General features: G+C 33.4%; 2 protein-coding genes across 2 annotated transcripts; both read left to right on the forward strand.

Annotated features, from left to right (window-relative positions):
* Positions 1–4454: 4454 nt before the first annotated feature.
* On the forward strand, positions 4455–5418 carry LOC139870964 (uncharacterized). Its single transcript, XM_071858724.1, has 3 exons — positions 4455–4769; positions 4828–4966; positions 5192–5418. The coding sequence occupies exons 1-3, from the start codon at positions 4455–4457 to the stop codon at positions 5416–5418; spliced, it is 681 nt and encodes a 226-aa protein (XP_071714825.1).
* Positions 5419–6520: 1102 nt separating this feature from the next.
* Positions 6521–8346, forward strand: LOC139870965 (uncharacterized). Its single transcript, XM_071858725.1, has 4 exons — positions 6521–7040; positions 7168–7990; positions 8092–8143; positions 8314–8346. Exons 1-4 carry the CDS (start codon positions 6521–6523, stop codon positions 8344–8346), a joined length of 1428 nt encoding a protein of 475 aa, XP_071714826.1.
* The last annotated feature ends 15496 nt before the right edge of the window (positions 8347–23842 follow it).

Raw genomic sequence — 23842 nt, forward strand, 5'->3', positions numbered from 1 at the left:
CGGTTCCTCTTCTTTCGGTTCTTCTTCTTCTTCTTCCGGAATTTGTGAATCTTCCCAAAATACATTCGACTCTTCATTATTATTGGGTGAGTCGATGGGATTTGTACTAGAGGTGGAAATCTATCACACAATAGCAAGCACGTTAAGAGATTAATATATCACATAATATTTACATGTAAAAATATATAGTTTCCAACAAACGTGTTAAGTAATCGTTTTTAAAGAAAAGCACGGTCGAATTCCAGACTCAATAATGCATCCTAACAAACTCGATAAGATACACTAATGCAAATTTATGGTTCTCTAAGACCAATGCTCTGATACCAACTAAAATGTCCCGTTCATATTGATTATAAATGTCTCATATTAATTGATTTCGTTGCGAGGTTTTGACCTCTATATGAGACGTTTTTCAAAGACTGCATTCTTTTTTTTTAAAACAAACCATAACCTTTATTCTATCGATAAAGGTTTAATAGACATAACATAGATTATCAGGTAATGATAATCTAAAATTCAGCTTTTACACACGACCATTTCATAATGGTTTACGATAATATTTTACAACAATTTATTTTCCGAATGCAGTTTTTAAACAATATCATACAAGCATGCTAATTCCAATTCTTGTCTTTAATTAGCATGCAACAGCGGAAGCTCTTAATAATCACCTGAGAATAACCATGCTTTAAACGTCAACAAAAATGTTGGTGAGTTATAGGTTTAATCTATATATATCAAATTGTAATAATAGACCACAAGATTTCATTTTCCATAAACATCCATCTCATATCAGGCATTTCGCAAACTGCATAGAGATAAAAATCATTCATATGATAAACACCTTGTAACCGACATTAACAAGATGCATATAGAATATCCCCAAAACAGAATCCTCTCGTCTGTATAAAATTCGTAGTACTAAAGCATTTGTACCTCGAATGGGGTTTGTTAGGCCCATAGATCTATCTTTAGGATTCACGTCAATTAGAGGTACTGTTCCCTAATTCTTAGGTTACCAAGCTAAAAAGGGCGATATTCGATTTCGATAATCCATCATAGAATGTAGTTTCAAGTACTTGTGTCTATTTTGTAAAACATTTATAAAACTGCATGTATTCTCATCCCAAAAATATTAGATAGTAAAAATGGGACTATAACTCACTTTAACATGTTTTCAAATCGTCGAAAATAAGACTTGGCCACGGGTCGATTCACGAACCTATAACAAATATATACATATATATCAAAGTATGATCGAAATATATTCACAATATTTTTTATTATGTTTTAATGATTTAAGTTTGTTAAGTTAATAGTCCAACGTTAGTAGTCCACAATTATTGTCCACAGTTAGTAGTACAGAAATAAATCAATATATATTATCTCGAATCAATCCATGACCTAGTGTATACAAGTCTCAGACTCGATCACAACTCAAAGTATATATATTATTTTGGAATCAACCTCAACCTTGTATAGCTAACTCGAACATTACCGCATATAGAGTGTCTATGGTTGTTCCAAATAATATATATAGATGACGTCGATATGATATGTCAAAACATTGTATACGTGTCTATGGTCTATCAAGGTTACATAATATATGTTAGACAACATGTATAATACAATATAAGTTAGTTAAGTTATGGTTAGTATGGGTTTTTGTAAATTCATCCCGTAGTTAAATTAATCATTTTAACCAATTTTTTACCCATAACTTCTTTGTTTTAAATCCGTTTTGAGTGAATCAAGTTGCTATGGTTTCATAATGAACTGATATTTATGAAACTAAACAGAAAAAGTATAAGTTTATAGTAAAAAATACAAGTTAAAAGTCGTTTTTGTAAGAGGTAGTCATTTCAGTTGAAAGAACGACGTCTTGATGACCATTTTGAAAAACATACTTCCATTTTGAGTTTAACCATGATTTTTGGATATAGTTTCATGTTCATAAGAAAAATCATTTTCCCAGAAGAACAACTTTTAAATAAAAGGTTATCATAGTTTTTAATTATCTAACCCAAAACAGCCCACTGTTTCACTATGACACCGTATGTCCGGTTTTACGGTGTTCTTCGTGTTTCCAGGGTTTAAATCATTAAGTTAGCATATCATATAGATATAGAACATGTGTTTAGTTGATTTTAAAAGTTAAGTTAGAAGGATTAACTTTGTTTGCGAACAAGTTTAGAATTCACTAAACTATGTTCTAGTGATTACAAGTTATAATCTTAGAATAAGATAGTTATATATATGAATCGAATGATGTCATGAACATCATCACTACCTGTAGTATAGTAGGTAAACCTACTGGAAATGAAAAGAAATAATCTTGAGCTTGAATGGATCTTTGATGGCTTGGAAGTTCTTGAAGTAGAATCCTGACACGAAAATAATTTCAAGTAAGATTACTACTCGAATTAAGATAGTTATAGTTATAGAAATCGAATCAAAGTTTAAATATGAATATTACATTGAATAAGAAAGATAACATACTGTAAATAACAAAGTTTTCTTGATCTTAGATGATTGATTGGAATGGATTAGAAAGCTTGGAAGTAGTTGCAAACTTGAAAGTGTTCTTGAAGTTTTCTTGTGTAGTTGTTTTGTAAGTTGATTTATGTATGGATTTATGAGCTAGATTGATGTAGATTTTGATGAAGATGATGAAGAACACTTAGAACATCAAGAGATAACTTGAGAGAGATGAGTTTGATGTATGGAAGTTGATTGAAAATGTGTGTGTGTGTGTTCATCATTCACGTGAATGTATGCATGTGTATATAGGCTCCATTAGTTTATTTTTAGTGTAATCATTCATGCTAATTGCCAAATAATGGTTCCCACATGTTTGATGACTCATTAAGGCTGCTAAGGAGCTGATCATTGAGTGTATATACCAATAGTATATACGTCTATAAACTGGGTATTGTACGAGTACGAATACTGATTGAATACGAGTAAATAGTGTTTATTGTAGTAAATAGTGTTTACTGTAGTAAATAGTGTTTACTGTAGCAAATAGTGTTTTACTGTACATCTTTGATTTAATTGTATTTCTTCTTATGTATTTATATAAAATAAAAACTTATATCATAAAATAAATAAAACGATTATAATTATCACAAGTTGACGTTCGTGAATCATCAGGCAAACTGGGTGGTCAAACGTTAACACTAAATCTGTTTCAGTTAATCAAGTCTTAACAAGTTTGATTGCTTAACATGTTGGAAACATTTAATCATGTAAATATAGTTTTCATTTAATATATAATTATGGAAAAGTTCGGGTCACTACATGAGGTTCCGACTTTTTGTGTGCGGTTGTTCAGTGTTAGTGGTTCTAGACAACACGCATTACCTGCCTCAAATGCAATTGGCGCTATTATTTTTGATAGTGGTCCTCGAGCTACCACTGATTACGATGTGATTGTTGAACCGAGGGGTAAAGCACCAAGGCGCATCAACAAGCTTCACCCCATGTACATGTCGTCGCAGTTCCCTTTGATGTTCTTTTATGGTGAACCTGGGTTCCATCTTGGTTTGATGTTGCGGGATGTTCCTGGTTCGCCCGCTGGCCGTGAAAGAAAAATGACTATGAACATGTACTACAACTATCAAATTCATGATAGGCTTGGTGTATACTAGGGATGACAATGGATCTAAAAAATATCCGAGATCTGCAGGTACCCGCGCCCGTGATGGGCGGATAAAATAAAAAATCTTTACCTACGGGTGGGAGATGGATGCAATCTTTACCCGCGGGTGGGTGATGGATGTAATAGATCCGTTGCGGGTAAAATCCGATCTGAAAATCCGTAATACCTGTTTTAATAATCCACGGATATTCCCATTCTAAACGGGTGGAAATCCCCACTTTAAATAAATGGTCAATAGATAATAATTTACTTCGTATAAGTTTCTACATTTCTCATTTCATTTTGGTATCGAACTTTTTAGTAACTAGATCATCTCACAACTACACATTACATGTATTATATAATCAAAGAATGTTGTTGTTTGTTTCGTTTATTAGACTATCTTAATACATCTTATTTTTAGCTATCACTTTAGTAATTCGTCAAACTACTGTATGATTAGTTTTAGCAACTAAATTTAGATGGTTAATTTTAAAAATCTTAGCTTCACATATATTAGCAAAAAAAAGTATAAACAATTTATGTTTTCTTATTTTTCTATATCATAAACATGGTATATGATATCATAAACATGGGTATATAATTGGATAATGTTTTCATGTCATTTTGAATTTTCTAATGATATTTATTTTTGGTTTTAGAATACTTTAATTTACACATACTTCATGAATAAGATCCGCGGGTAGACCCGCGACCCGCAAATATCCGTGGGTACGGGCATGGATCTAAAAATAAATCCGCTAACTAAGATCCGCGGGCTAATGGATCATCAAAAAATTCGCAGGTGCGGGTGATGGATGTAGTGGATTCGCGCCTACGACCCGCGGGTGCCACCCCTAGTGTATACAGCTTGATGCTTAGAATGGGGCGACTTTTCCAGCAGTATGTAGTTACAGTTTATTGTAGCATTGAATTAAATCGTATGGATTACATACGTCATAAGCAAAAAGATATACGAAATGAGTATTTGTCCGGTTTGTATGATGCCATTGATAAGGGGGACCAAACCGGTGCAGATGTTGGTAGCAGGACAATACTCCCTGCTTCATTTACCGGTGGTCCTCGCTATATGTATAGTCATTACTTGGATGCTCTTGCTATTTACAGAGTATATGGAAATCCTCAGTTTTTTTATCACATTTACCTGTAATGTTAAATGGCCGAAGATCGCTCGGTATTTGCAACCATACACACTCCTTACTCCCTCAGATCGCGCAGATGTTGTTGCTCGTGTATTCCACTTAAGAGTTGGAGAGTTTGTCACCTTCTTAAAAGAAGAACAGCCTTTTGGTGTATTCAAAGGAGGTATTTTTCAATTTAAACTATTTCTACTTATACCATTTTGTCTACATTCCCATATCTTTGCTGTGTTGTATTGCATGGACAACGTACCTCATGTTTTCCTTTTTGATTCTCAGTCCTCTATACGATCGAGTTTCAGAAACGAGGTTTGCTGCATTGTCATATGTTATTGTGGGTTCATTCGCCTCCATTGTCTCCTATAAATCAGCATAGATGATTACATATCAGCCGAGTTACCCGATCCTAGAACTGATCCAGTTGGCTATGCAGTTATCTGTGCAACTATGATGCACGGGCCTTGTGGCCTCGCAAAGTTAAGTGCACCATGCATAGAACTATCTGCTTGCTCAAAGAAGTTCCCTAAATTATATACTAGTAAAACTTATTTTGACGCTAATGGGCGCCTCACTATCGGCGCCGTAACACTGGGATTCAAACCACCAGAGGTGGGGTGAAGCTCGATAATAGTTACGTTGTCCCCGACAATATGCTTCTATGTCTGACTTTTCATGCTCATATAAATGTTGAGTTTCGTTGTTGGACAATGCTCATCAAGTATCTGTTTAAGTACATTTCAAAAGGAACCGATCGTGTTGCACCTTGCATAACAAGACCTGTGGGCAATACCGATGCTCAGGAATCACAGGCTCCCAAGGCCATCGACAAGATTCAGAATTTCATTGACGCGCGCTTTATTTGTCCTCATGAAGCTTGTTGGCGTATATTTAATTTCCCGATTCATCATCGCGAGCCAACGGTCCAGATTCTTGGCGTACATTTAGAAAACATGCAACTGATGACATTTAATGCGCGTGAACCGCTTGAATCCATTGTTCAAACAAACCCAACAAAGAAGACGACTCTCACTCAATGGCTGCATTATAATGCTTCTTTTAGTGCAGGACACCATCTAACTTACCTAGATTTTCCTCTGGAGTTTGTTTGGTATGATGGAAACAAGTGTTGGAAACAAAGGGCAAACTTGAAGAAACCTTGTATTGGAAGGTTAACGTATATACATCCGGCATTTGGGGAGGCTTTTTTCTTGAGAATGCTCCTTTGCCATCAAAAGGCTTGCAAGAGCTTCGCAGATATACGAACAGTCAATAATATTGTACATTCTACATACCGATCGGCCTGCGAGGCTATTGGCTTACTCGACGATGATAAAGAATGGTCAACTACTCTTGAAGAGGCATCTGTATCTGCATCTTCGTCTGAACTCCGCTCGCTTTTCGCAAACATTTTGATGTACTGTTCGGTTACAAACCCATTGACTCTATGGGAAAAACACTGGAAACTTATGTACGATGATATTTCCATTCGGGCTGCTGCTTCTTTGAACATGTCAAAATTGCATATAAATACTGAAGAACTCCATAATTTTGTTTTGTATGAGGTTGAGCTTCTTTTAAATCAATGTTCAAGGTCAATAGCTGAGTATGGGTTGCCTTCACTGCCGCCAGACTTCCTGTTAGATCTTGCCAATCGTTTATTATGGAAGAGAAAAATTATGATCGGGAATCACTTGAAATCGAGCACGTACAGCTTGAAAGCATGATGAAATTGAAACAAAAATTGGTGTACGATCTGATTACACGTTCCTCATATGCTAAGTCAACTGAATTGATATTCGTTTATGGGCATGGCGGTACAGGTAAGACATTCTTATGGAAGGCGATTATTACAGCACTGAGAGCAAGGGGTAAAATTGTTCTTGCTGTAGCATCATCCGGTATTGCATCCCTTCTTTTTCCATCAGGTCAAACAGCACATTCTCGAATCAAACTTCCAATGGTTCTTACTGATGAATTGATGTGCAATGTCAAGAAAAATACTCAGATGGCTAAATTATTGCAGAAGACTGACCTAATCATGTGGGATGAGGCACCAATGAACAATAGGCGGTGTTTTGAGGCACTAGATCGAAGCCTTAGGGATATTTTAGACAACAATGATGTCGTATTTGGAGGTATGTCTGTTATTTTAGGCGGGGATTTCAAACAAACTCTGCCTATTAAAAAAAAAGGTCGAAGGAAGATATACTGGATGCCTCCGTTACTAGCTCATATTTGTGGCAATAATTCAAGCTCTTCACTCTCACAGAAAACATGCGGCTGCAACGACCTGGCCTAACATTGCTCGAAAAAACAGAAATTTCTGATTTTTCTGACTGGTTGTTTGCATTGGGAACGGTCAAGTAGGGTCACCTGATGAGCAAGATCCAGAGAACGCACGGTGGGTAAAAATCCCCGATGAATATTGCATCCCCGACAATGAAGACGGCCTTGCAAATCTAATCTCATTTATATATCCTCGTGAATCACTGCAAAATCCAACAGCTGTCGAGCTTCAACAAAAAGCAATTGCCTGCCCAAAGAATGATGCAGCCGATGCAATAAATAAGACCATTGTCGATATGGTTGACGGGCCGATTAAAACTTACCATAGTTTAGACACTGCGACGCCACATGGAAATGACGGATGTGAATCAGAACTCCTGTACCCTGTTAAATACCTGAATACATTAAATTTCCCCTGTCTTCTACCGCACGCGCTTGAGCTAAAAATCGGTGTACCAGCTATTTTGCTTAGAAATGTTAATGTTGGTGGTGGGCTTTGTAATGGAACAAGGATGATAGTTACTCAACTATTATCTAAATCAGTTGAATGTGAAATAATTACAGGAACACGAGTTGGTCAAAAAGTCTTCCTCCCTAGGATGGGCCTCGTATACAAAGATTCGGCACTTCCTTATATTTTAAAAAGACAGCAACTTCCAATTAAGCTATCATACGCAATGATTATAAACAAAAGCCATGGTCAATCTATTAGTAAGATAGGAGTCTACTTATCAAAACCAATATTTGGTCATGGCCAGTTGTACGTTGCGCTATCAAGAGCCACGTCACGAGATGGTCTTAGGTTGCTTATAAAGGAGCATGAAAATCAAGGTCCAAACATGACGAATAATATAGTCTACAGTGATTTTCTGTTAACACTTTGCGACTTTGAGATCCACTTACGGTCGTAGCATTGCATGTCAAAGAAACCCACAGCCATCGATCTATACTACTTACTTCCATTTTTTTTTACAGTCAGTACTAACATAATATTTATTTTAATAGTATCGAACAAATCACTCCGCTTGCACAACTGCCATCCGGTGACAGGAATAGGGTAATCGAAGCTAAGATTTATCGCAAATGAGTGACCCGTAACTACCACACTCAAGCTCCAACCGGTAACTGCTGCATAATCCTTGGTAAAATAGTAACGTTCGTTTACTTAAAATTTACTACATTTATCTGTTACATTTACTGCATTTGCTGCATGTTTGGATTTTCCAGGGAGCTCTTCACGTTCTTCATGGTGTTGGCTGAGTATCACCCGTTGTAATCATCTGTTTAGGTTAAAAACTCTTTTTGATTCTGCAAATTGTGTACACTTTGTGTAGATGAAATCGTCAATAGCTACAACACTCGGTGCCAATGGCTGGCTTTTTTTGGGGCCGCATAATTAGAGAACGGTACCTAAAAACATTTGCATATTTTTTTAACCCTGAACTATTCCAGCCTACTTTTTGTAATCCTTAACTTGTAATCGTTAACATGTTCCCATTGTAAATTATCGCAGCTTAGTTAGTATTGTGTTGATCTTTATAACTTTCCTTTATGCATTCTTCTTTAGCATCTACATTTTTCATTTGCATTATGATAACCTTTTAGCATTTTATATTTTCGCAACAAAAAAACCCTTCGTTATGAATATCGCATACATTTTTAAGCAGCGAAGCGAGCATGCCTACGCTCTTGTTTGTATTTATTTATGGTATTTAAATAATTATTTTAAATTGTTTAAAGTTTGAAATGGGGTGTATGATAGTGAGCATTTAGTGAAAGGAATATGAAAGAAATGTTAAAGTGTTTGTACTGATGTGGCGCTGATGTGACAGGGAAAATGTATGTTAAAGTTGTACACCATTGTATGCGGCCTTAGAATCTTGAAAGGAGTCACCAAAAAAAGGCACGACATATCTCACTTCATAATGTAGCAAATGAACAGCATATCTATGATAATTTAATACAACGAAAGATAAATATTCTACGCTATTCATCAGAGTTATCTTCTTCACTTCCCTCACCATCTCCTTCTGAGTCATCATCCATGTCTTGCTCCTCGGTTTCTATTTCTTGTTTTTTCTCACCACTAATTCCTGCAATAAATAAAGAACAAACAAGTATTAAAATAAGAAACATTGGTAGTAGACGCCGAGCTACTCGCAATCTACTCGAGCTCAACTCGTTAAAAGCTCGAGTCGAGCCAAGCCTAAACGAGCTCGCTTAGTAAACGAGCCCAAGCCCGAGCTCGAGCTTCATATCTCGAGCTTGAGCAAAACTCGCGAACCTAAATGAGCTTTTCATTTATATATACTAAATATTATTTTTGTGATAATATAATATATAAATATAAATATGAATATAATTATAATTATATGATAATTACTATTATTATATCATTAACAATTAAAATTTAATAATGAATCTTATTACATGTGGATAAAGATTACAAAAACAAGAAATATATGAAATATTATTAAATTAAGTAAATAATAAGATTACATAGTTAACGAATCGAGCTCGAGCTTGTAAAATATCAAACGAGCCTGACTCGAACTCTATGAAAATTACACGAGTCGAGCTCGAGCTCGAGCTCGGCTCGACTCGGCTCATTTACACCCCTAGTTGATGGGTTAACCTTCAAAAGTTAGGTGGGGTTGATTAAAAAACAGATCTACCCAAGCAATTTAAGTGTTCCAAAGCTACAACTAGGGGTACACTGCTCACTTGTTAACCTATATTTATTATTACATGCATCTAACCAAGGGGCTTTTCTAATAAACCATCTTTAGAACTAAAGGGCGCATACAAACCCGGTGTAAGTAAATGAGCTTTTAGTACAAAACTACAAACTCCCCATCCGCATATATGGTCTTATTACATGCATCGTCTCTCTAAGTTAAGTTTACCCTCTTTCACAATACCTTCGGTAAATATACTTTGTGTTAGATAAAGATATGAATTGATATTACCAATATATGGTGTTGCCCAATTACAAAGCATGTTTACCGATATATAGAACATGAATACAAAACTGGATCTGAACTCGTCAAATAATGCAAACGGTAGACCCTTAGTGAAGATATCAGCAAATCTGGACAGAACATGTAAGACCCGTACCTGTCCCTGAGCAACTAGATCACGAACAAAGTGAATATCAATCTCAATGTGTTTGGTCCGCTGATATTGAAGCGGATTAGTAGAGAGATAGACAGAGCTGACATTATCACAATAAACTAGTGTGGCTGAAGTGAGGGGATTGTGAAGCTCTCGCAAAAGATTACGAATCCAGCAAGTCTCGGCAACGGCATTGGCAACTCCGCGATATTCTGCCTCTTCACTGGAACAGGAGGGCGTAAGTTGCTGCTTGGATGACCATGATAGAAGGTTGTTGCTTAGAAAAACACAATAGCCAGAAGTAGAGCGTCTGGTAGTGGTGAGTAACCGATCAATGTAGTCGGAGAAGACGCATAGAGCTGAAGACCAAGATCGGTAGTGCCCTGAATATAGTGAATAATCCGTTTGAGGGCATGCATGTGCTGCTCGCGAGGATCATGCATGAAGAGGCAAATCTGTTGTACGGCGTATGAGATATCAGGACGAGTAAATGTGAGATACTATAAAGCACCTGCAAGACTACGGTACAGAGTCGGGTCTTTCACAGCTGGGCCGTGACTGGTAAGTTTGGCCCCTGGTTCAACCAGGGTCCTGCAGGGATGACACGTGGGCATACCCACATGCTCAATAATCTCTGTAGCATACTGTTTCTGAGATAAGAACATTCCAGATGTAGTACGAGTTGTGGTAATTCCAAGAAAGTAGTTCAAAGGGCCCAAATCTGTCATAGCAAATTCCTTAAGTAAGGAAGTGATGATGTGCTAGAGTAAACTAATTGAAGACGCAGTCAACACAATATCCCAACATACAAAAGCAGGTAGGCTGTATCAGATCCATGGCGGTAAATGAAAAGAGAGGTGTCACAACGGCTTTGGTAAAAGCCGATCCGCTGAGCATAATTGGAAAACTGCTGAAACCATGCACGAGGGGCCTGCTTAAGGCCGTATAAGGATTTCTGCAATAAGCAAACATGATCTGGGTATCGAGGATTGCGAAACCTAGGAGGCTGATGCATATAGACAGTCTCAAGTAGCTGTCCGTGTAGAAAAGCATTCTTAACATCTAGCTGGTAGACAGGCTAGTGTCTAGAAACTGCCAAACTAATAACCATACGTATGGATGCCGGTTTAATAATCGGACTAAAAGTCTCATCACAATCAATGCCAACCTGCTGGCTTCAACCATTAGCAACGAGTCGAGCCTTATACCTACTCTAATTACCATGTGCATTATACTTGTGGTTGAATAACCACATGGAGCGAACATGTTCGTGTCCGATGGGCGAGGCACGAGTTTCCAAGTACAATTTTTAATTAAAGCATTATATTCATCAGTCATAGCTTGTTTCCAATTAGGGTCATGAAGAGCTTCAGGGTAAGTGCGAAGAATAGGAGATATGGCAGTTGTGTGAAGGTTAAGACGTTGAACTGGCTTGTTGGTACTAAGGCGGGTGCGAGTGATCATAGGGTTAGTGGATAGAGAAGTAGAGGAAGATTTAGCCTCGGTAGGAGGAAGTTGTGGCTCCGAATGTTATGGAGGTGTGGGGTCGGTAGCATCAGGAGGAGGAGGCTGTGGCTCTGGAATAGTATGAGGTGGAGGTGTGGTGCCGGTAGCCTCAGTAAGAGGAGGTTGTGTCTCTAGTGGTAGATGAAATGTTCTGGAAAAGAGATTTGGAGGGGGTTTCAGAAAGTCATAGGATGGAGATTGAGTAGGTGTCATGGAACCGAATGTAAAACATGTCTCATCCAAGGTGACACGTCGAGAGAGGATGATTTTGTTGGTGGTAAGATCCAAACAGCGGTAACCCTGATGATTGGAGGGGTACCCAAGAAAAATACATGGAATGGAGCGAGGAGCAAGTTTGTGTGTGGTGGGAAGGTGGGGGTAGCATAGGCAACCGAAGACTCGGAGAGTGGTATAGTTAGGTTTTTGTTTGTAGAGACGGAAGTACGGGATGTCATGAATGATGGTGGAAGAGGGAAGAATGTTAAGTAGATAGGCTGCCATGTGGAGAGCTTCCGCCCAATAAGTGGGCGGGAGATGAGCTTCAATTCGATAACACTGCCCAGTAAGCTTTCCGTTTTGTTAAGAGGTGTGAGGGCAGGAGAATCGAAATTGAATACCATTAGTTTGAAGAAGTTGATGGAAAGCAATGTTATCGAATTCACCCCCACTATAACATTGAAAAGCTTTAATTTCTTTGTTAAATTGAGTGTGAACAAATGTGCAAAATTGTATGAATGTGGTAAGTGCGTCAGATTTGTTGCGTAATGGAAAAACCCAAACGTAATGCAAAAAATGATAAAGAAATATAATATAATATTTTTAACCACTAAGACTAGAAACAGGAAATTTTCATAAATCCGAATGAATAATATTAAAAGTAGCATTAACACAATAACTAGAAACAGAAAAAGGGAGTCGCACATGTTTGCCAAGTTGACAAGCATGACAAAGAACGGGAGATGATGATTTATTACAAATAATATCTTTATTAGAAATGAGTTTTCGAAAAACATCATGTCCGGGATGTCCAAGATGCTGATGCCATGTAACCGGACTGGTGAGAAGAACATCCTGAGAAGAGTGAGAAGTGGGTGATGTAAGTGGGTAGAGATCCCCGATGCTATCACATCGGAGAAGCAGACGATGCGTCAGATAATCTTTCACAGAAAATCAAAAGGATCAAATTCAACAGAAACTAGATTATCACGGGTAAATTTTTGACAGATATTAGGTTTTTAATGATGTTAGGGGTTACCAGTACATTATGTAAATGTAACGGTCGGTGAACATTGGGTTACAAGCTATGGCTGGTGTTGGTGACGGGAATGGTGTTTCCCGTTGCCACCTTCTACTGATGAATATTTGCAATTATTAAAAACATTACTAAGATTATTAATACAGGAGGTAAGATGTGAAGACACACCTGTGTCCATGTGACACGCGGTAGCACCGTAATCTGGACTAAATGCACTAGGAAGAATAGTTTGCTGAGTAGCGGGCTGAGCTGTGTAAAAGCATTGAGCTTGTTGTTGGGCCTGCTGTTAGGCCTGTTATTAAGTCTGCTGTTAGACCTGCTGTTGGGCTTGAATTATATTTAACAACTGGGCTTGGGCTTGAAATTGTGAAGCACAATAATTGTTTCCTGTATAATTCCACACTAGCTTAAAGCCCGCGTCTTCGCGAGGTTTTTTTATGGATCTGTTTGATAATCAATTCGTTGAAATAAATTTGTTGAAGTGAAAGGACAGTATTTGAATGATTGGCAGCAAACATATTGGATTCCACGAAGTGGAGAATCATGGATGTCAAATGTAAAGACCCGTCCTAATCCATTAGAACGAATACAATAACATATGATTACATCGCGAGGTATTTGACCTCTATATGATACATTTTACAAACATTGCATTTGTTTTAAAAGACAAACTTTCATTTCATCGAAAGTTGATAGACATGCATACCATTTCATAATATCCATCTATAAATGATCTAATCTGTCATTTACTTAATCATAATATTTACTGAACTCAACGACTTGAATGCAACGCCTTTTGAAATATGCCATGAATGATTCCAAGTAATATCTTTAAAATGAGCAAATGCACAGCGGAAGATTCTTTCAATCCTGAGAATAAACATGCTTTAAAGTGTCAACCAAAAGGTTGGTGAGTTCATTAGTTTATCATAATCGATCATTATCATCATTTTAATAGACCACAAGATTTTCATTTACATTTCTCATAAATATACGTCCCATGCATAGAGACAAAAATATCATTCATATGGATTGAACACCTGGTAACCGACATTAACAAGATACATATAAAAATATCCCCTATCATTCCGGGACATCCATCGGACATGATAAAAATGAATTCGAAGTACTAAAGCATCCGGTACATTGGATGGGATTTGTTAGGCCCATTAGATCTATCTTTAGGATTCGCGTCAATTAGTAGATCAGTTTACTAATTCTTAGGCTACCAAGCAAAAGGGCATATTCGGCTTCGATCATTCAACCATATAATGTAGTTTTAATTACTTATGTTTATTTCGTAAAACAGTTATAAAAGCAGCGCATGTATTCTCAGTCCCAAAAATAAATATTGCAAAAGTATATAAAAAGGGAGTAATGAAACTCACCATACTGTATTTCGTAGTAAAAATACATATAAAATCATTGAACAAGTGCAAGGTTGGCCTCGAATTCACGAACCTAAATTAAGTATATATATTTATATGTTGATCAATATTTGTCTTACAAATTAGGTCAAGTCATAGTGTACCACAATGCTAATGCTCGAGACTAATATGCAAAAGTCAACAAAAGTCCCTTTGACTCAAAATGATTTCCAAAGTTTATACACGACTATTATATAACTTAAATATCGTCGTTTTATATTTTTAAATATTTTTAAAAGATTTATTAGTGTAATTAATATAATTCATTTATTAATAAATAAAATTTTATATCGAAATATACTTTTATATATCTTAGGTAATAAAATTTATAAAGTTCATTTAATATCATAAAAATATTATGATAGGTTTTATTAAGGTAATTATATTATTTGTATTACATATTTATTTGATAAAATAACATTGATAATAATAATAAGTAAACGTTGTATTATTTTGTAATAATAATTATTACTATTCTATTAATAAAAATATTAATATTTATATTTACTAAAAATGATATTATGATAAAATGATAATTCTAATTATGATAACTTTAATATTTACGATACTTTTTAATATTAACTTTAAAATAATAATTTTATTTAAAATGATTATAATAATGATATTTTATAATAACAATGACATTTCTATTAAAATGATAATTTTTGTTAAAATGATAGTTTTAATATTAACGATACTTTTAATAATAATAGTAATGATAAAAATAATAAGAACGATAATTTTATCTAAATCAATATCTTACAATATGTTAATGATACTCATACTCATTATTTCCTAATCGATTCGTTTAATAGCTTTTAATCGTCTTTTATATCGCGTTCATATTAATGATAATAATAGTAATTATAATACTTGAGTGTTACTAATATTAGTTTTAATTATAATAATACTAATAATAATAAATATTATGATAATAATAATAGTAATAACTATTTTAATGATAATAATAATAAAACTAATTATAACATTAATGATAATAACGATAGTAATAATAATAACAATTTTTAATGATAATACTTTTTATTGATAACGATAGTAATAATAATAATAATAATAATAATAATAATAATAATAATAATAATAATAATAATAATAATAATAATAATAATAATAATAATAATTAGATAAAAATTATAACGACGATAATAACGTCGATAATAATAATCAGTTTTAATAATAATACAAAAATTCAATTGACTATAACTTCTAATCCGTTCATCGAAACCATTCGATATCTAAATAAAAAGTTCTTAATTTTTCGCTAGCTTTCCAACGACATGCATATCTTATACCTTATCTCAACCGCATATGTAACTATTTCAAGATTCAACATAACATATCTAATGACAATATCAAAAATACAAGCATGCATAATCCTATATACTCGAGCACTAGTCAGGGATACATTATTAATATGTAAAAGTTAAATTATGAGTACTCACGTATCAATATTGAGATTCAATATTGCAGAAAAGGTACGTAAACGCAACGGAGATGATAAACACTAAATTTTTAACGACCCGTCATAATCCATCTGGACGAATACATTACATTTGGTTACATCGCGAGGTACTTGACCTCTATATGATATATTTTACAAACATTGCATTCGTTTTTAAAAGAGAAACTTTCATTACATTGAAATTTGACGGCATGCATACCATTTCATAATATATTAAACTATAATTGACTTAATAATAATCTTGATGAACTCAACGACTCGAATGCAACGTCTTTTGAAATATGTCATGAATGACTCCAAGTAATATCTCTAAAATGAGCAAATGCACAGCGGAAGATTTCTTTCAAACCTGAGAATAAACATGCTTTCAAGTGTCAACCAAAAGGTTGGTGAGTTCATTAGTTTATCATAATCGATCATTTTCATCATTTTAATAGACCACAAGATTTTCATATTTATAAACATAATTCCCATAGCATAATCCTCTCGTCTGCTTATAGGTAAAATCATTCATATGGTGAACACTGGTAACCGACATTAACATAATGCATATAGAATATCCCCAAAACAGAATCCTCTCATCTGTATAATAATCGAAGTACTAAAGCATCCGTAACCTGGATGGGGTTTGTTAGGCCCATAGATCTATCTTTAGGATTCGCGTCAATTAGGGGTACTGTTCCCTAATTCTTAGGTTACCAAGCTAAAGGGGTGATATTCGATTTCGTTAATCCAACCATAGAATGTAGTTTTGATTACTTGTGTCTATTTCGTCAAACATTTATAAAAACAGCGCATGTATTCTCAGTCCCAAAAAATGTAATGAGTAAAAGGGATCAAATGAAACTCACCTAATGTATTTTGTAGTAAAAATACATATGGCTATATTGAACAATGCATGGTTGGCCTTGGATTCACGAACCTATATTAAGTATATATATATTAAAACATATAATCGTAATCGAAGAAGTTTATGTATTATTATTAATTGTTATTTAAATAACTTGTATTTTTCATTAATAGGTAAATTAACTATATTTATTTTATACATTTTAGATAAATAATTAATATTTATTATAAAAACATTAATGTTGTTATGTGATATGTATTTAAATATATTCTTTTATAGTTATTTATTTGATATAATAATAACGCTAATAATAATTAACAATTTGCATCTTTTTGTGATAACAATAATAATACTAAAAATAATTAGATTTAGTAATGATACAAATATTAATATTTTTGGTAATAATACTAATATTAAAAGTAATGTTAGTAATAATAATAATTTTAAGAAGAATGATAATAATGATAAGATAAAAATGTTAGTTTTCATAAAAAAAATAATATTTTTAATAATAATGGTAATTTAAATAAAAATGATGGTTTTAATAAAAATTTTAATAATCATATTACTAATAATACTAATATTAAAGTTAAATGATATTTCTAATACTAAATATTAATAATAATGATACTTAGGGATATTAATAATAATAATGATACTTAATAGTATTAACACTAGTAATAATATTTGCAAAGCGAGTGATACTAATACTAATAGTATAATATAATACTAGTAATAATAATGATAGTTTACTAATATTTATAAATTGAGACTAATAATACTAATATTAATAATTAATTGTATTATTTTCTTAATAATAAATAATAATAATCATAATCATAATAATAATAACAAATGATCATTAATAATAATAATAATAATAATAATAATAATAATATTTATATTACTAGTAATAATAACAATAATAATAATAATAATAATTTTTTTAATAATGAAACTACCTCACAACAAGCTTTTAAAAAAATAAGTCACCAGCCGGATTCGAACACGAGACCTCTCGCTAACCCAAAAACCCCACACCACTCCACTGCTGGCTGCTTTTCTGATAAAATCTATAACCCAAATTTATTTAACTCTTATATCTATTCCTTCTTCTTCTTAACTTCGATCGAACAGGGTACTAGCAAAAAAAAATCATAACAGCGAGTAAAGTGGGTTTGAATTAGGATTTGTAATTGAAATAGAAACAAACATAATCAGTCTTTAAATTATGATTGGGTTTAATTGATCAGGAAAAGGTACCAGTGATTTTTCAAGGAAGATGATGAACACCAACTTTGAATTTAAATTCTGGACGCTATTAGGTTAAGATTACAACATGAAAATGTCATAAAGCATTCACTGAATCTTTGTAACTCGTCAATCGGCCCAGAGACATCAACACTGATTCAAATTTCTCGAAGAACTTCATAGTTAACTTTTTTAAAATTAAACTTTGACTCCGGAATTAATAATCAATTAAAGGATTTAGAGGTTGAAAACTTGCAGATAGGTCAATTTGATGCTTCCTAACACATATGTATTTTTGAATTTGATGATTGATTCGAAATTGGGTTATTGATTAAAACAAGTTGTGAACAGAATTATCAAGCTTGTGTTCTTGAATTTCTGGTTTATGAATCAGATAGCAGATGAAGGAATTATATCGGATATGGATGGTGGAAATCGAATAAATGTAATCAGTAGTACAGAATGATCGATTGTGATTTATTGAAGGTGTGTGTGTCGACAGGTTCATCACAAGCCGAACAAAGAAAACAGGAAAAAAAATATCACTGATAGGGATATATCACGTAATTATATATCTGTACATTTATTTAATTTTAATAAATATAAATATATTATAAATAATAATACTTTTATAATAATAACAATATTAATAATAAGGATAATGATAGTTATTACTAATAATGTTTATAATGACATTTATAATAATAATATTACTGATAATAGTAAATTGTATTATATTAGTATTAATAAAAATTATAAAAATTTTAAATATTTTAGTAATAACAATATTACTAATAATATTAATAATAATATTTGTAATATTATTAATGTTAATAATAATTAATAATAATGATAATAATATTGAATGAATAAATTAATATTTACACATAATTATTTATATAGAATAAATTATTATAAATTTCTATTTTTCCTAAATTACTTGTATTACAATATTTATATAAATATCTATGTATAGAATAATACATATTACATACCTCACTTTAGAATTGTTAATATATATATTCATTATTAACTTCGTTTAGAATAAAACGAGTATTTCTAAATAATGTATTCAAGTTATAATATATACATATACATATATATACATTTTCATATCCAATTAAATAATGGTCCGTGAATCGTCGGAATAGTCAAAAGGTCAATTGAATATATGAACATAGTTCCAAAGTTTTCGAGACTTAACATTACAGATTTTGCTTATCATGTCGGGAACATATAAAGATTAAGTTTAAATTTGATCGAAAATTTCTGGGTTGTCACAGTACCTACTCGTTAAAGAAATTTTGTCCCAAAATTTTATCGTGGTCGTCATAGCTAACATTAAAAATGTTTTTCATGATGAATTTGAGCTGATAAATAGAATTTTAATATTGTTGAGTAATATGGATAAGGTAATTCGATTACTCGAAGAGTACGAGTGAAGCTATCACTAAATAGTGAAATGAGAAAGACATGTTTCATCATAACTTTTGACTAGTCATGGTTGAATTCCGAAATTCAAGGGATTTAAAGAAAATCTTCGAAATCTAAAAGGTTTGATTCTTCGGCGAGTAAGGAAATTAAGATCTCTATAATTAAATACGGTGATCCGCCTCGGTTACTCTGTCTGATATTTCCATTATAAATTAAACTCTTCTGTTCTAATATTCTCACTATTCTTATACTTTCTTTCTTAGTTCATACATCCAAAAGATTGTGAAAATGCTTAATCCAGTTTTAATCCTTGATATTTTCTTAATTATCATTTCTGTCATCCTTCTTTTCGATCTTCCACCAAAAGAATCTGTTTACTTCTACTATTACCTTGGGGTGATACTATTCTTAATTCTACCGTGTCTTTATATTGCTATTCGTATTAATATCCACGGTTTGTAACTTCCGTGTTGTTATTGGGCTTTATATTTTCTCTTATATTTTGATGCCCCTGCTTCTGTCTCCTATAATCATTGTCATCCAAAGTTAATGCTCTCTTCTATTTGCTGTGATTTATACTCCCTATCTATTTCAGAGCTTCATGCTTTTGTTTTCTTTTTGCAAGTAATGGTCCAGAATTTGTAGGTATGGAGTTTCGGATTATCATAATATAATAGTAGAAAGGTAAGGTAGTAGCACGATTTGATTTGTCAAATTATCAGAATTCAAGAGAAAAGATAGAACTATCTAGGAAATATGTTCTTGATATGTTTATAGATTAGATAAAATGTAAGAGTCGTATAACATGGCACATGATGACGTTATAGTCTGTGAATCATCACGTTCCATTAGAAACTCAACATGACTTACTGTAATATAATCACATTGATCAAGTGTCATTATATTATACTAACTCATGCATCAGTTCTCAACACTACTTCAAAATCATTCATATTTTAAACTAGAACTTTTCAGAATTTAGAAACTAATTTAGTTTCCTTTCTGATGTTAACACAGATATTGAGAAGAGATAAATAATTTTAGATGAGAATAGTTATGAAAATATCTTCAGAAATATCAAGGATATTTATAATGAAATATACGATTTTAACTCAGAATTTCTAATATCGATGGATGATGAAGAAGATTCGTCCGTAAGGGTTTAGAGTAGGGAGCAAGGTAGTCATTAATGACTTCAGCAGACACTGAATCATTTGGATTCTTTGAAGGCAGGATTAGTCTTTGTGACTTGTCCACAGCCTCCTTCATGGTTTGCTCAACTCATTTTTTCAGTATCAAATTCTTTGAGCGTTTTTTTCAACACTCCATTCTTTATCATCAAACTTTTGACTATTAAGGCAGTCTTCAGTTTTCACTGCTTCATCAGCTTTTTCAAAACTCAGAAAATTGATTCGTAAACTGGGTGCTTTCAGAATTTCAGAATGGAAGATCAAAATTCTAAGAGATAAATGTTATATGTATACATATAACTATTGATGTAGGAACGTTGCGAGATTCAAAATACTGATTGATAATTCCCGGTAATTGGTACAGAAATTCTCATTATCAGATGTAGATGAGTAGATGATGGGGTTTCAATGAATATAATAACTTTTCAGAAAGCCAAAGATCAATGAAGTTGCTGGTAAGTTTACTGCTAATGTGGTGGGATATAAACGATTCTCCGGTAACGATGGTGAAATGACAACGTATATAATGAGGTTATAATATGGAAAATTCGAATGAAAGTCGAAGTTGATTTGCTAGAGCTGTGACAAAATTGGCTAATTTGGAAAGAGATGTCAAAGTTATTTTCGGGAATAACAACGCTAAAGGAATTAGTACAGATACATGTTAAACGTTTATTCAGATTCCGAGTGTTTTCAGGTGCATAACTATATGCATCGATCTTTTCTTCCGTAGATGAAGTGCGGTTGGTTCATCCTCTCGGTTGAGGTGTTTTCAAGAATCATGAAGAGTTTGAACGCAGATTGTAATCGTTAAGATACAATTGAGGTTTAAGATGAAATCAAGTGGCAACTTGAAGAAATGTTTAGTTTCATGAGTTATAATCAATATTTTAATTTATTTTAATTGTCCAATGTTGGTAGTCAACAGTTAGTAGTTCCATAATTCATATGTAGTTTAATATATGATATTCAAATTAATTAATATGTATCGTGACCCATTGTATACATGTCTCAGACTCGATCACAACTCAAAGTATATATATTATTTTAGAATCAACCTCAACCCTGTATAGCTAACTCAAGCATTACTGCATATAGAGTGTCTATAGTTATTCCAAATAATATATATAGATGCGTCGATATGATATGTCAAAACCTTGTATACGTGTCCCGATATTTAAAGTGCGTGAAATAAATAACAGAAATTAAATGACGATAAATAAAATTGCGAGAATATAAATTGCGATAATTAAATTGCGATAAATAAAATGTAACCAGTTAGCTAGAAACAGTTAGCTAGAAATAGTTAGCGTGGATTCTTAACAAAATTTCTCATAGTTAATTTGTTTGTTTCTAACAAATTTTATTTTTTGTCCAATGTTTTCTTCATTATGCCACTTGTTGGATTCTGGTAAATCAAAATCCAAATATGAAATTGAATGAAAATGGTTATTTTGTGGTGAACGGATTCGTATATCTCGTGGATGTAAGTAGGATAGTAAATGACTGTTGAATTAGGTTCGAAGAATGTACAGTGTAACTTATTAATGTGAAATCTAAATATTTCTCGGGTATTACCTACCCGTTAAAATATTTTCACCATTAATCGTTTGTACAAAAGAATTTTTAATTACAATCTTTATGAAAATAAACTTCCATATATATTTTCTTTAGATGTAATCATGGATTTAATGAGTTATATGATATTCATCTCATTTGCTTTTCGGTTTGAGCTAGAATAAGTAATCTCTAAAACTATTAAGAACCACATATTCTTCGCAGAATATTAATGAAGTTATGGATCAATACTTCATCGTTAATTGTTGTTGGTACTCCTTGGTATCTATGGTGCGTATGATGTTGATGTTCGAGATAAAGATTGTGATGTTGAGGTGTGGGTTGCAGATGTTGATGTTGGTGGTGGTGATGGTGATGTGGATGTTGTTGATGGTGGTACTGGTTATGCTGTTGGTGCTGCTAATGGTGGTACTATTGCTGACGGTGTAGCCACTGGTGCTTGTAATCTTTGCACCATATTCTCCAAAGCCGTAATCCGAGCGCGAAGCTCGTTGACTTCTTCTATTACACCGGGGTGATTGTCGGTTCAGACGAGCTGATAAATAAAATCTAGAATTTGGTTTAGTATATAATCATGACGAGATACTCTGGAAATGAGGCTGAAAATGGTATTTCGGATAGGTTCCCCGGTAAGTGCTTCAGGTTCTTCACCAAGTGTGAAGGTTGGTGGGTGGAAAGGATCGCCTTCTTCTTGTCTCCATTGGTTAAGTCGACTATGAACCCATCAGATGAATTGATGATGGCGGATTGGTTAATCCATTACAGTCACACTGCTTTCGGAGATCGAGTGGAAGTTCATATTGGAATGGTTGTCGAAATCTAAGGAATTCGAACTAGTTGCTAGTTCCATCTTGTACGGTTAGATAAAGGGTTTTTGATATGAGATGATTTTCGGATATCGGATGATATTCTAATTACATAAGATACTTGTCTATAGTACAGGAGATCCCGTATATTACAGAGGGCATTAAGGAAACGTGTCAGATAGAGTCTACAGTAACAGATACGCTAAGATATGGATTAACAGATACGCTAAGATTTGAATTTGTCTATACACTATTCATACAATCAATGCAGTAAAATGTGTCTAGACTAAGAATGATAAGCATGTAATTTCTTAAGGATGATAAGCAGATGATTTTCGACTAGAAATGATAAGCAAAACTTTTGACATGCAGACACGATCGAAGTCTAGACTCATTAATGCATCCTAACAACTACTAGTTAGACACACTAATGCAGACCTGGTTCGCTAAGACCACCGCTCTGATACTAACTTTAGCGACCCGTCCTAATCCATCTTTATAAATACATTACATTTGGTTACATCAGGAGGTACTTGACCTCTATATGATACATTTTACAAACATTGCATTCGTTTTTAAAAGACAAACTTTCATTACATCGAAAGTTGACAGCATGCATACCCTTTCATAATATATTCAACTATAATTGATTTAATAATAATCTTAATGAACTCAACGACTCGAATGCAACGTCTTTTGAAATATGTCATGAATGACTCCAAGTAATATCTCTAAAATGAGCAAATGCACAGCGGAAGATTTCTTTCAAACCTGAGAATAAACATGCTTTCAAGTGTCATCCAAAAGGTTGGTGAGTTCATTAGTTTATCATAATCGATCATTTTCATCATTTTAATAGACC

Source organism: Rutidosis leptorrhynchoides, chromosome 10 (genome assembly GCF_046630445.1).
Source record: "Rutidosis leptorrhynchoides isolate AG116_Rl617_1_P2 chromosome 10, CSIRO_AGI_Rlap_v1, whole genome shotgun sequence".
Classification (NCBI taxonomy): Eukaryota; Viridiplantae; Streptophyta; class Magnoliopsida; order Asterales; family Asteraceae; genus Rutidosis; species Rutidosis leptorrhynchoides.